Source organism: Triturus cristatus, chromosome 3_1, assembly GCF_964204655.1.
Source record: "Triturus cristatus chromosome 3_1, aTriCri1.1, whole genome shotgun sequence".
Taxonomy (NCBI): domain Eukaryota; kingdom Metazoa; phylum Chordata; class Amphibia; order Caudata; family Salamandridae; genus Triturus; species Triturus cristatus.
The window spans coordinates 6,914,322-6,927,792 of NC_140583.1; the positions used below are offsets into that span (position 1 = coordinate 6,914,322).

Below are 13,471 nucleotides of genomic sequence, written 5' to 3' on the forward strand. Positions count from 1 at the left end.
TTTCACTGCTGATGAACTATGCATCATGTAAATTAACATCAGTACCCATGATATTAGTCCATTATGATTCCTGAAAATACAATTGTAAAAAAGCCACCTGTGTTCAGTAGTTTCCACGCCTTGTTCTTGTCCGCTTTGAGGATATTTAATAAAATGTCTCCCTCTGATAGATTATAATATATCACGTGTAGACAGACGTGACAAGCGCTTAGGTTAGTGTTCGAGGACTGAAAGGTGCACGCTTTAAATCACAGCTATCTCCATTGCCCGAGCAGGATGCAGCAATTCTTTAGATGGCAGGCAGAGAAACTGTGCGTTATACAGAACTGGCCTAGTGGCTAAATCGCTGAACTTGGAACCTGGAGAGTGGAGACCAGGAATCCTTGATTTTGACAATGGACCAATAAAGTGTGATTCTGGGCTAACTAATCACGTTAGCTTCCCATGTGCGATGTTGTACTACAATTACTAAAGCAATGGCCGCGCGGCCGTGAAAGTGACACAGCCACGCAGCGCGAAAGTGAAAGGAAAATGAAGAGCTGACGAGGAGGGAGAAGGGGAAAGGGTAGGGGAGGGGATTCACGCGCGCGCTGTAAGGCTTAATGAGCCATTACAGAAAGCCAGATGGCTGCTGCGCACGTTGTGTGCACTTGTGCACGTAACAGCAAGCTGGTGGCTGCCAAAAGTCTGTGGGTAGCACTTTTAATACCCAGCTACTAAATGTCTCGCCAGAGCAGCGCATGCGCTGGCTCAGGCGAGACCTAAAAAGGGGCCCTTTCCTACACTGTCCTCAGTAGAATACATGCTTCACCAATGTCTGTTAAATTTAGCCGGGTAGAGAGGGTGGCGATACTTGTGTTACTGGATACGATCCTCTGCTTGTCGTTCACCACTGGTGTTCCAAGGCCATAAATGCTGCTGCACTTCAGTATCTGTGAAAGTTCGTAACGGTGAGCGCTTTACTCCATTTGGGCGCTTCACTGAAGTTCGTAAATGGGAGCTGTGAAGGATCCTTGCACATGGGGGAGGGACTCATTTTAATTCAGTGCCACCCAGTATAAACACTCCACCTATCACAACTTGCGCTTCTGTGTTTAAGCATTAAAGTTTGTCACCTTGGAGGCATGGCTTTTGTTAAACTGTAGGGCTGCTCATGGGTCCTCTTTGGGATCTTCAGATTTAATTAAAATCGTGGTTGCTGGTGTTCTTAAGATCCTTTATCCTGCAGTGTATGCAGGTTTGTGCAAGGATATTGTGCAGCTAACTCTAGTCATAAGAAGTTCTTCGTAACCACAATGATCACCTCAGTGAGATATTGATTCATCTATGTGGGCTTCGACCGTTGGCTTTTAGTCAGTAATTGAGTTGTCCTAAGAATTCCTAAATTTCAGTCAGGACCTCCATCAGACCATTACACTGGCTCCCAGTCTGCCACCGCGGCTCCCGGTCTGCCACCTTCAAGGCTCTTTATCTGAAAGAAACACGTTAGTTAGATTCCTCACCTTAGAATATCCCCAGGCGTCAGGCTGGATCCGCAAAGTTTTTTCGTCAGCAATACCCCTGCGCGTTGCTAGGCGTCGTCTGCGGCTCCGTGTCCGTCGTCAGCGTTGTGCGCTGGGATGGCGTCGTCGGAGTACTTAGACGCCGCCCTCGCGTGCTGACGTCAGTCCTTCTTTCCGTGCCACACAGCGCCGATCCGGGAAGAGCTCACCCCTTAGTCATTTTTTGACTAACCTTTTTGACTCTCTTGGTCTTGTGTCGACTCGACTCTGGTGCCGGTAGGATGCCTGGTTTTAAACCCTGTAACTCCTGTCACCGACTGTCGGTTACGGATCACCATCGCCATCGTGGTCAGCCTGGGGGCCGACCACGATTCCGAGTCGTGCCTCGACTGCCGGGCCCTGACTTCGAAGGCTAGGCGGGAGCGGTCCCGCAAGCTCCTGGAGTTCCGGCAATATACTCTGCGCCGTTCACGGTACCGGTCGAGGAGGAGGTCGAGGGACTGGTGGCAGAGGAGGTCAAGGGACCGGTCGCGGAGCCGCAGTCACCGCCACTCGTCCGGTTCCAAGTCTTCGGGTAAGTCAAAGCATGGTAAGAAGCCCAAGAGGCGACATCGCTCTTCGGGCTCCCCTTGCCGGTCGCGCGACTCGGCTGAGGGTTCGGGTGCCGTAGGAGTCGCGTCCGTCCCCATACCCGCCGGTCTCTGGGATCGACGCGACTCCGGCAGAGATCAGTGCCTTCCTCACGCCATGAGAGGCCTGGCTCCGCCGTCGACGCATGCCGTCGCGCCTTTGGGCCCCGTGGGCTCGACTGGTGGGGCCTAGCAGGCCAGCGGCCCCGGCGCTGTCGCCGACTCCGGTCCCGACGCCGCAGGTCCCCGTGGGATCCAGGCCTGAATCCCAGACGACACTGGTCGACCTCACGACCCCTCCGCCGGCGCCGCCTCCGGCGCCGCTTTCGGACGATGCCGTTCCCCGGTTCAGTCCCAGTCTGGGCCCGGCGTCGCATCCGACGCCGATGGGTGGCAATCTCCTCTTTCGCCCGGCTCCGATCATTCCACCTGTCTACCAGGAATCTGATGACTGACGACTGGGAGGGGTCTGGGGACCCTCTGGCCCTACAGGGCCAGTTACCACAGGACTGGGCAGATGAGCTGGGGGATGCCAGTGGTCTTGACACCTCCCCTGACACTGGCTTCATCTCTCCTCCGACTGTGGCTTCGGAGGAAGGTGCTGCATATTCTGTGGTGCTGTGCAAGGCGGCCGAAGCCCTTGGGCTGGAGCTGCCTGTTGTGGCCGTGAGGTCTAACCTCACTGAAGTGCTCCAACCGTCGGCAAGCTCCTCGGAGCCTCTGCTGCAGTTTAATGAAGCACTAGTGGATGTTCTGAAGGGCACCTGGTCCAAGTCCTCCACAGAACCTTCTGTGGATCGGAACGTGGTCCGGCGCCACCGCCCTGCACCGAGCGACCCCAGTTTTCTGTCCCATCACCCCATGCCCGAGAGCCTGGTTATCCAGGCCTCTACTTCCCAGTCCTCCATCCCGTCCGCTCCCCTGGATCGGGAATCCAAGAGACTTGAACAGTTCGGTAAGAAGATGTTCTCCTCCCTTAGTTTGGGGCTGCGGTCTCTTAACACCCCTTGTCTCTTGGACCGTTACTCACTCCCTGTGGGATACGGTGGAGGATGTGCTGCCCCAGTGTCCGGAGGAGGCCCGGACACGGCTTGCCCAGGCTCTTGCCGACGGGCGGGATGCAGCGCGACACGCTATCAGATGTGCACTAGACACTACGGACTCGCTGGGTAGGGCGATGTCTACCACGGTGGTGCTCCGCCGCCACGCCTGGCTGCGGTCCACGTCTTTCTCAGGGGATGTCCAGAGCACCCTCATGGATATGCCCTTTGATGGCAGTCGCCTCTCTGGCGACAAGGCGGATAGTGCGCTGGTGCGCTTCAAGGTCTCCCGGGCTACGGCCAAATCCTTGGGCCCGCAGACTTCGCTTTTCGCCCCTTTCGTGGCCAAGGAAGGGGCGCCCCCTCATGTCCGCCTAGCCACCGGCCGCAGAACCAACCTGCACGCGGACGTGGATTCCGCCGAGGCGGTACTGGGGGACAACGTGCCAGTCAGTCCACATCTACTTCGGCAGCATCCGCCTCAAAGCCCTCCTAGTCCCTGCTTTCAGGCCCATTCCACGCCAGTGGGAGGCAGAGTTCGCCATCACCTGCTCCACTGGCTTTCCATCACGTCGGACAGGTGGGTGCTGCAAATCGTCCGAAGGGGCTACTCCCTCCCCTTTGAGGAGACCCCTCTAGCCATGCCACCGCAGTCCCACTGCATGTCGGGGGATCACTTGAATCTTCTGCGGGAGGAAGTTACGTCCCTCTTGGCCAAGGGGGCCATCGAGCGCATTCCTGGTCCAGAAATAGGTAGTGGTTGCTATTCCCACTACTTTCTGGTTCCCAAGAAGGGCAAAGGGGGCCTGCGCCCTATCTTGGAGCTCAGGAGCGTCAACTTCTTCCTCCGGAAGGAGAGGTTCAAGATGCTCACCTTAGATCAGGTTCTGGCTGCCCTGGAGACTGGATGGTAGCGTTGGACTTGCAGGACGCTTATTTTCACATCCCCGTCCTGCCGGCCCACCAGCGTTACCTGCGGTTCACGGTGAGCCAGGAGCATTTTCAGTTTACCGTGCTCCCCTTCGGCCTCACCAGTGCCCCTCGGGTGTTCACGAAAGTGATGGCGGTGGTCGCAGCTCATCTGCGCAGATTAGGGGTTCCGGTCTTCCCCCTATCTCGACGACTGGTTGTTGAAGGCGGGCTTGCACCAGGTAGTTGTCTCCCACCTCCAGACTACGGCCGACCTCCTGCATTCGCTGGGGTTCTCCATCAATGTGCCGAAGTCACATCTGAGTCCCTCCCAGAAGCTCCTCTTCATCGGAGCGGTTCTGCACTCGGAGCAGTTCCAGGCCTATCCTCCGGAACAGTGGGTCCGGGATATTCAGGCCCCGATTCCAATCTTTCTGCTTCTATCCCGGGTTCCGGTCAGGTTGGTGCTGCGGCTTATGGGTCTGATGGCCTCCTGCATCCTGCTGGTACATCACGCCAGGTGGCGGATGCGGGCGCTGCAGTGGGACCTCAAGTTTCAGTGGGCCCAGCATCTGGGCAACCTGTCCGACCGTGTCTTGATCTCGGAGGGCACTGCAAGGCAGTTGCAGTGGTGGCTCGCGGACCACGATTGGGTCAATGGCAGATCCCTCTCCCTACCCCAACCGGAGCACGTAGTTGTGACGGATGCGTCCCTCGTGGGATGGTGGGGCCACATGGGAGAGGCGGAGATCAGAGGACTCTGGTCTCCGGCGGAGTATCGGCTCCATATCAACCTTTTGGAGCTGAGAGCGATCCGACTTGCACTGAAGGTATTCCTTCCCTCTGTCCGGGGGAAGTGTAGTGCAGGTGTTCACGGACAACACCACCGCATTGTGATTGTAACAAACAGGGCGGGGTGGGGTCGTGGACCCTTTGTCGGGGGGCTCTGCGCCTCTGGACATGGCTGGAACATCAGGGCATCACCCTGGTGGTTCAACATCTGGCGGGCTCAACGCCAGAGCGGACCAACTCAGCTGCCGGTGCATGATGGATCACGAATGGCGTCTAAACTCTGACGTGGCGCAAGGCCTCTTTCGGCAGTGGGGAGAACCTTGGTTAGATCTATTCGCCACCGAAGAGAACGCGCAATGTCAGCAGTTCTGCGCGTTGGAGTTTCCAAGGCGGCACTCGCTCGGGACGCCTTTCGTCGCGAGTGGAGGTGCGGTCTTTTGTATGCCTTTCCGCCTATACCACTTCTGCCCAGAGTGCTGAAGATCAGGTGCGACCGGGCCAAGTCATCTTGGTGGCTCTGGATTGGGCACGAAGGTACTGGTATCCCGAGCTACTCAGTCTGTCGATCGATCCCCCGATACGCCTACCTCTTCAGGAGGATCTTCTGTCGCAGCAGCAGGGGACAGTCCTCTACCTGAACCTGTCCAGTCTCCACTTCCATGCGTGGAGATTGAGCGGCGGCAGTTGATGCCATTTGACTTGCCGCCTGAAGTCTGTGATGTTGTTCTGGCAGCCAGGTGTCCCTCCACGAAATCGGTATACGCCTGCAGGTGGAACAAATTTGTGGCCTGGTGCACAGCAAAGGCTGTGGATCCCTGTTCTGCCCCTCTTTCTGCGGTTCTCCTTTTTCTTCTTTCCTTTGCTCGGCAGGGCTCTGCTCTGGGCACTCAAAGGTTATCTATCAGCTATCTCTGCTTTCTTACGGCTTCCTGATCAGCCTTCTCTTTTCAAATCCCCTGTTTCCTGCTTCTTCAAGGGCTTTACTCACATGTTTCCTCCTGTCCCTTTTGTAATGCCTCAGTGGGATTTGAATCTCGTCTTGACGTTTCTGATGTGCGCTCCCTTTGAGCCACTTCATAATTGTCCTCTTCGTCTTTTGACGCTTAAGACCGCTTTCCTGGTAGCCATCACCTCTGCTAGAAGGGTGAGTGAGCTCCAGGCTCTTTCTTCTAAGACTCCTTTCCTTTCTGTCCAGCCGGACAAAATTGTTCTCTGGACTCGTCCTTCTTTCCTTCCTAAGGTTGTGACTGCCTTTCACATCGGGCAGTCTGTCACGTTGCCCACCTTCTTTCCGCCTCCGTATCCCTCGAAAGAGGAAGAGAGTCTCCACCGTCTGGACCCAAAACGGGCGCTGTCCTATTAGGTTCGCACCAAGCAGTTCCGGGTGGACGACCAACTCTTTGTGGGTTACGTGGGCGCTAAGAAGGGACGAGCGGTACACAAGCGTACCATCTCTCGGGTCGTTTTGTGTATCAAGGCATGTTATTCCTTAGCTAAGAAGGAACCCCCTGTAGTGCTGCGGGCCCATTCTACTCTGGCCACAGCGGCTACCACTGCCCTGGGTCGGGGAGTTCCCTTGCAGGACATCTGTCAGGCGGCAACGTGGGCATCGCTGCACACGTTTGCTAAACATTATTGCCTGGACAGCCAAGTCTGGAGAGACGGCTTCTTTGGCCGTTCTGTTCTCCAAGACTTTCTGGTGTGATTTTGGTTCGCAGACCCACCACCGGGGTTATTGCTGGGGTATCTATTCTAAGGTGAGTAATCTAATGTGTTTCTTTCAGATGAACAAGTTACCTTCGGTAACGATGTATCTGTAAGAAACGTTAGTTAGATTCCTCACCGACCGACCCACCCATCCTCCCAATTCTGCGAACTGATATCTAGGGTTGAGGTCATCCCTTTCAGGGCCCTAGAATTTTTTGGCACAAGTGTCGTCTCTTGCATTGCTCTGCGTTCCTGGCGTGGAAAGCTATGTACAAGAACTGACTTCAGCGCGCGAGGGTGGCGTCTAAGTACTCCGTCATCACGACTCAGCCGACTGATGCGGAGCCGCAGACGACGCCTAGCGACGCGCAGGGGTATTGCTGACAAACTTTCCGGATCCAGCCTGACGCCTGGGGATATTCTAAGGTGAGGAATCTAACTAACTAATGTTTCTTACAGATACATCGTTACCGAAGGTAAGTAACTTGTTCGTTTAGCCTATAAATCACTCCATGAAAAACCCCTGCTTACCTCAAACAAAATTGTGCGGTACATCCCAGGTAGAAGATTGGGCTCATGTTCAGCTAGTCTTTTGAGGGTTGCTTCCTTCAAACATGCCACCCATGTGGGGGAAGTTTTTTCAGAATTACGGCGCTCTCCATTGGAACAGTTTACCACTTGAACTGAAAACAGCACCTTCCGTCTTGGTTTTGAGGCAGAACCTCAAAACCTGGTTACTTAATCAGTGATCCTCGGTGATATTACCTAGTTCACGTTTGCTCCTTTTTTGCTCTGCATAGCGCCAAGACGTGCGCTTCAGAAGCTGTATCCTTCATTCACATATGAAGTGTAGGACTAATGACTGACATTAGTACTCTAAAGAACGAGGAACCCTTCTCCCACCTTTACTTTTATTGCTCATTACAATTAGATTTCATGTCTCTGCACCCTCTCCAGGTATCTCATGTCAAACTTTCATCGTTGATGGCTTCCAGAATACGGAATAATTGAAGATGCTCCTTTTTTTATTGCTTTCAGAGTTCTACGGAGTCTACTACCGCCACTGCAACCTCGAGTAAATCACTTAAAAGGAAAGCTGCTGAAATGTCTGCGGGTTCTGAACAGCGCTCTGCGACCATCGGCAGCTGTCCTGTTCTCTACAGCCAGCCAGCTGTGCCTGCAGGTGAGCAGCATATTCTTTTCATTTCTTTCCATCCAGGAATCTATTCATTCCCCTTAATTCTGGGTGTCATCGTAGCCTTACACATAATGTTCATGCTCCCTTCCTCCTGTGAGGCGTGGGCTTACACACACACACACACCTGATTTTGCCCCCATTCTTCATGGTGGTTTTGAAAATAATAGCATGGTGGGCAAACACGTACCATGAATGTCCTTCTTCCAGCATAGATGAATGTTAAAAACAAAACCTCTTAACACAATGTATGCCAGGGTTGTATTTCTTCTTTAAATACTACTACACCCCCCACATGGTTAGGATACGTTTCTTGAACAGTTTTTAATCAAGACCCCTCCTAACCTGGTGTTCCCTTTTGAATCCATGCCTACATTCATGATATCTGCACGCATGGGTGAATGACTTTAAATTGTGATAGGGCAGCAGCTAGACTTTGGCCAATCCTTGGGTGTGTTAATGGGGTTAAAATAAAATCTTTCATTTTTTTTGTTGGGCCTACATCACTCCTCTTTCCTGTTTTTTCTTCTGTCCTCACAGGCCTTCCGATAGTTGCGGTGAATCAGATGGGCTATCTGGAGCAGTCCCTACCATCCACTATGCATTCCCCAGTACATGGCATTGACTATGTAATCCCTAGTGTTGGTGTAGCTGTGCCCACACAGCCACTCCCCTCCCAGAGATTACTGCCGATCATTAGCGCTGACCCTCCACCGCCGCCTCCACCGCCACCTCCACCGTCATCGCCTCCACCACCATCCTCAAAGCCACCACCGCTTGAAAAAACCAAGAAAGTGAAAAAAGAGAAGGTATGCAATACTTGTTTACAGGGGACTGCTACTATTTATAGCTCTTGTTGGAAGACTGTTTTTAGAAGCGGGGCATTGGTTAATCCTTAATCTTATCGTGGGGCACAGCTGTCCCGAGAGACTGAGAGAGAGAGAGAGAGACACTGAGAGAGAGACACTGAGAGAGAGAGAGAGAGACACTGAGAGAGAGAGACACTGAGAGAGAGAGACACTGAGAGAGAGAGACACTGAGAGAGAGAGACACTGAGAGAGAGAGACACTGAGAGAGAGAGACACTGAGAGAGAGAGACACTGAGAGAGAGAGACACTGAGAGAGAGAGACACTGAGAGAGAGAGACACTGAGAGAGAGAGACACTGAGAGAGAGAGACACTGAGAGAGAGAGACACTGAGAGAGAGAGACACTGAGAGAGAGAGACACTGAGAGAGAGAGACACTGAGAGAGAGAGACACTGAGAGAGAGAGACACTGAGAGAGAGAGACACAGAGAGAGAGAGACACTGAGAGAGAGAGACACTGAGAGAGAGACACTGAGAGAGAGAGACACTGAGAGAGAGAGACACTGAGAGAGAGAGACACTGAGAGAGAGACACTGAGAGAGAGACACTGAGAGAGAGAGACACTGAGAGAGAGAGACACTGAGAGAGAGAGAGAGAGAGAGAGACACTGAGAGAGAGAGACACTGAGAGAGAGAGACACTGAGAGAGAGAGACACTGAGAGAGAGAGAGAGACACTGAGAGAGAGAGAGAGAGAGAGAGAGAGAGAGAGAGAGACACAGAGAGAGAGAGAGACACAGAGAGAGACACAGAGAGAGAGAGAGAGAGACACAGAGAGAGAGAGAGAGAGACACAGAGAGAGAGAGAGAGAGACACAGAGAGAGAGAGAGAGAGAGAGACACAGAGAGAGAGAGAGAGAGACACAGAGAGAGAGAGAGAGAGACACAGAGAGAGAGAGAGAGACACAGAGAGAGAGAGAGAGACACACAGAGAGAGAGAGAGAGACACAGAGAGAGAGAGAGAGACACAGAGAGAGAGACTGAGCGACGCACACTGACGCACGCAAGTAGATAGTTAGGACCGTGTTTCCATAGGAAATCCGCAACATTCAATTTGGAATAACTTTGGCGCCGGTAGACGAATCCTCGGGAAATTTTCAAAATAGGTGGGGGGGCTCCGCTCCTACCCTGAAAGTCTCGGGGGGGGGGGGGGGGGGGGGATTCGTCAAGCGGGAGCTGAGAAAAAAGGGGGGTCCCAAAACGAGTTTTCCCCGTGCAATTTTCCATAGGGACCTTTAGTCCAAGGTACAGCCTGAACGGCTGAACAGAATTAATTGAAATTTGGCAGAGAGGTAGTCCTCAGCTCAGGGATGTGCCTTTTGCATATATGGAGTCAATCTGTTCAGTAGTTCCTGAGCAAATTGCAGTTAAAAGCACATGCATATCTATAGCTGAGCACCGTGCGAGCACCCTAACGTGCGCGAGCGTAATTCTGATTGGTGGTTACATGTTAGTCAACGTTCGAATCGGTCGCAATCAGGAAGTGTCGGCTGCCATTTTGTTTGCTTACAGTGCGAGAGTGAAAAAGGAAGGTGGCGAACGTGAAAAGGGGGCAGGGTGGAGAGTTCCTGACCCCCTAGCCTATGTCAGGGGGTCCCTGAAGGACCCCGAAGGCAGAAAAAAACATTGTAAATTTTTTTTTTCTTAAATCGCGGGGGTGCGCGCACGGTGGAAACCCCCCCCCCCAAAATATATATATATATTTTTTTTAATATGTAGTTTCTTGTAAAATAAATAAATAAATAAAATACATACAGACATAACTTAGCATTTAAAAAACCGTACAAATTCACTGAAAAACCCATACGTTTCACACACGTTATAGTTGGGAATTAGCATTTAAAAAACCTTGCAAATTCACTTAAAAAAAACATAGGTTTCACACATGTTATAGTTGGGTGGATATTTCACTCGTAAAAAAACAATGAAATTCCCCCGTTATAGTTCAGATAACTATAACTCACGCGGCCGCCACTCTATCCAGTGATGCCACTGACCATGTCATGAGTGAAGTAATATGTGACTTCACCAGCAGTGGATTGCAGTCGCGCGAGTTATAGTTAGCTTAACTAACTATAACGGGGGAATTTCATTGGCTTTTTACGAGTGAAATATCCACCTAACTATAACATGTGTGAGACCTATGGTTTTTTAAGTGAATATAGATAGATATCCATATCCAGAGCTGAATAATGCTGTAAGGACTCACCTGTAGATTATAAATAATATATCTAATGTAAACCATATATCACAAAAAACAGGGAAGAAACAGCAAAGCCTGTTTGAAAACTGTTTTAATGCTTAGCATTTAGCCCAAAACCTCAGATAGGACTGAAAGCATTGACATCTCAGGCTGCATTGTAGAAAAGCACAGCCTAGAAAGGCTAGAAAGCTAACCCATAGCAACATAGAAAAACTGGCACCGTGCCTTTAAGGCAGCCATGACCCCTAGCTTCCCATCATGCCTCAGGGGTAACAGTTACGTCAGTTGTTCTTTCCGGCTACTTCAGTCGGGACCCTGGTTACACAGCTCCACTCTTTTCTGGTTTTATTCAGAAATATTATACCTTTTTCAGAAAAATTTTATGTTATCTTCGTCTTTCATCCAGTCAAGTAAGGTGTTTGCTTTTTCTGACTGATTTTGGCATTTTTTTTCACTCAAAATGCCATCCCTTTTTGATCCCTGCCCTTGTGGAAAAAAGGCCAGGTCAGACTCTGTCTGTATTCTTTGCCTGCCTAAAGATCATGTCCCCAAGACTTGTCCTCATTGGCAGTCTCTCTCAAAAAGAACTTTGATAGACAGAGAACAAATTTGTCTTTATGGGCTGGCGGAAAAGGCTTCCAGAGGCAGGTCTCCGGTAAGAAAAGGCTCCAAGAGGCCCAGATCCTCTTCTAGACCAACAGCGTCGGGCTCGGCGCTGAGAAAACAGCCACCGGAGGGACGTACATCTAAGAAAAGACAGTCGACGGCGGGCTCGCCGTCGAACGCAGGCATGAAGGTACGTCACTACATTCGAATTAGACAGCCTCCGCCGTCATCAACCCGGCGACGATCGGCGTCGGAGTTCCAGTCCACCGCCCGCATCATGGCGACGATTGGCTTCGAAGAGCCAAAGCCCTCCGCTGTCGTCAACCCGGTGACGATCGGCGTCGAGAACCAGCACACCTCCGTCGACATCAGTTAGACGTTCGACGTCGAGAGCTGATAACCCTCCGTCGCCGTCACACAGACTACGTTCGACGTCGAGGGGAGAGAATTCTCCGCCGTCATCCCGGCGACGTTCGACGTCTAGGACCAGAAGCCGTCCGCCGGCGACAGTCCAATGACGCTCTGCGTCGAGAGCTAGGAGCCCTCCGCTGTCGTCATCCCACCGGCGTCGAGGAGAGGAAGTTCTGTAGTAGGGGATCTCTGTGTATAGTCATAATCTAGTGAATAGTCCCGCCCATGTGCGTGGACCCCGGAGCAATAAAAAATAATCTCTAAAAGGTGACAAATCATGCAGACCTGCATACACCTTTAAGAGAGAATTTAATTTAAAGACAGATAATGCAGCCTATACCCCCAGGCTGCACTGTCCAGTACTTCAACTAGAATTCCACCAACATCCACAAACAGCACTGCCTGTCTAGTTTTTCTCCACATAGGAAAAAAACCCTGCCTCTACCAGCAAAAGCCTCTGGAATGATAGAGAGGAAGGAGTGGACAGACAAGCCCCATAGGCTGCCATTATGTGGCTTGGAACAGGATACTGTGCCTTTAAGAAAACTTTCCAGTTTTCCAGAACTTTCCCCAGTATCCCAGAATGCCCAGCAGGTCCCATTTACTTTCAGTTCTTTTTGAAGGCGTAGCACGCCAGACCTGTAGCATTCTACATATGAATAAGTATATCTCCACCGGGGAGGAGGGCGGGCACCCAGGGTTTTCACGAAGTGCCTAGCTACTGTGGCGGCACATCTACGGAGGCAGCACGTACACGTCTACCCCTACCTGGACGACTCGTCCAAGCACAATCAGCCCAGCAATGTGCCAACCACATGTCCCGCACCATTCACCTCCTTCACAGTCTGGGATTCTCACTAAATTACCCAAAATCCCATCTCCAGCCGCACACGTACAACAGTACCTAGGTGCGACTATAGACACTCTGGCGGACACAGCTCAGCCAAATTTAGTGAGGATCAACAGCATGCAAATGCTGATCTCCAGGTTCAAACCCCAACACTCACTTCCAGCACGAGTGTTCATGCAGTTGATAGGCATGATGGCCTCCTGCATTTTCATAGTCCCACACGCGAGATTACATATGCGCCCGCTTCAGGAGTGCTTAGCACGTCAGTGGAATCAGGCTCAAGGACAGTTGAAAGACCTAGTGTTGGTGAGCGGTCGGGCATACAACTCTCTGCATTGGTGGAATCCTCAAAACCTTTGCAAGGGCCGACCGTTCCAAGAGCCTGTTCCACAAATAGTACTGACAGCGGACGCGTCTCTCCAGGGATGGGGAGCTCATGTACTCCACTACACAGTGCAGGGACTATGGACGACACAACAGAAGAAGATGCACATCAACCTTCTGGAACTGATGGCAATCTTCCTGGCCATGAAGGCATTCAAAGTACATCTGTGCAACAAAGTCGTGTTGATCCGGACGGACAACATGACTGCCATGTACTACATACAGAAGCAGGGAGGAACACACTCTCCACAGTTGTCTCATCTGGCTCAGAGCATGTGGAAGTGGGCCATTCAGAGGAACATGTTCCTCATGGCAGAGCACCTCCCGGGCAAGGACAACCAGATGGCGGATCTGCTCAGCAGACACAGCCACCAGATGC

The 13,471-nt window shown here is 51.8% G+C and overlaps 1 protein-coding gene across 4 annotated transcripts in view; it reads left to right on the top strand.

Annotated features, from left to right (window-relative positions):
* FNBP4 (formin binding protein 4) overlaps positions 1-13,471 on the top strand; it is a 298,745-nt gene that overhangs the window by 215,516 nt on the left and 69,758 nt on the right. For all 4 annotated transcript variants that reach the window (XM_085646515.1, XM_085646517.1, XM_085646516.1 and 1 more), the window contains 2 exons: positions 7,618-7,762; positions 8,315-8,583. In XM_085646515.1, the coding sequence (XP_085502641.1) occupies positions 7,618-7,762; positions 8,315-8,583 (414 nt within the window). The remainder of the gene's footprint in view (positions 1-7,617; positions 7,763-8,314; positions 8,584-13,471) is intronic.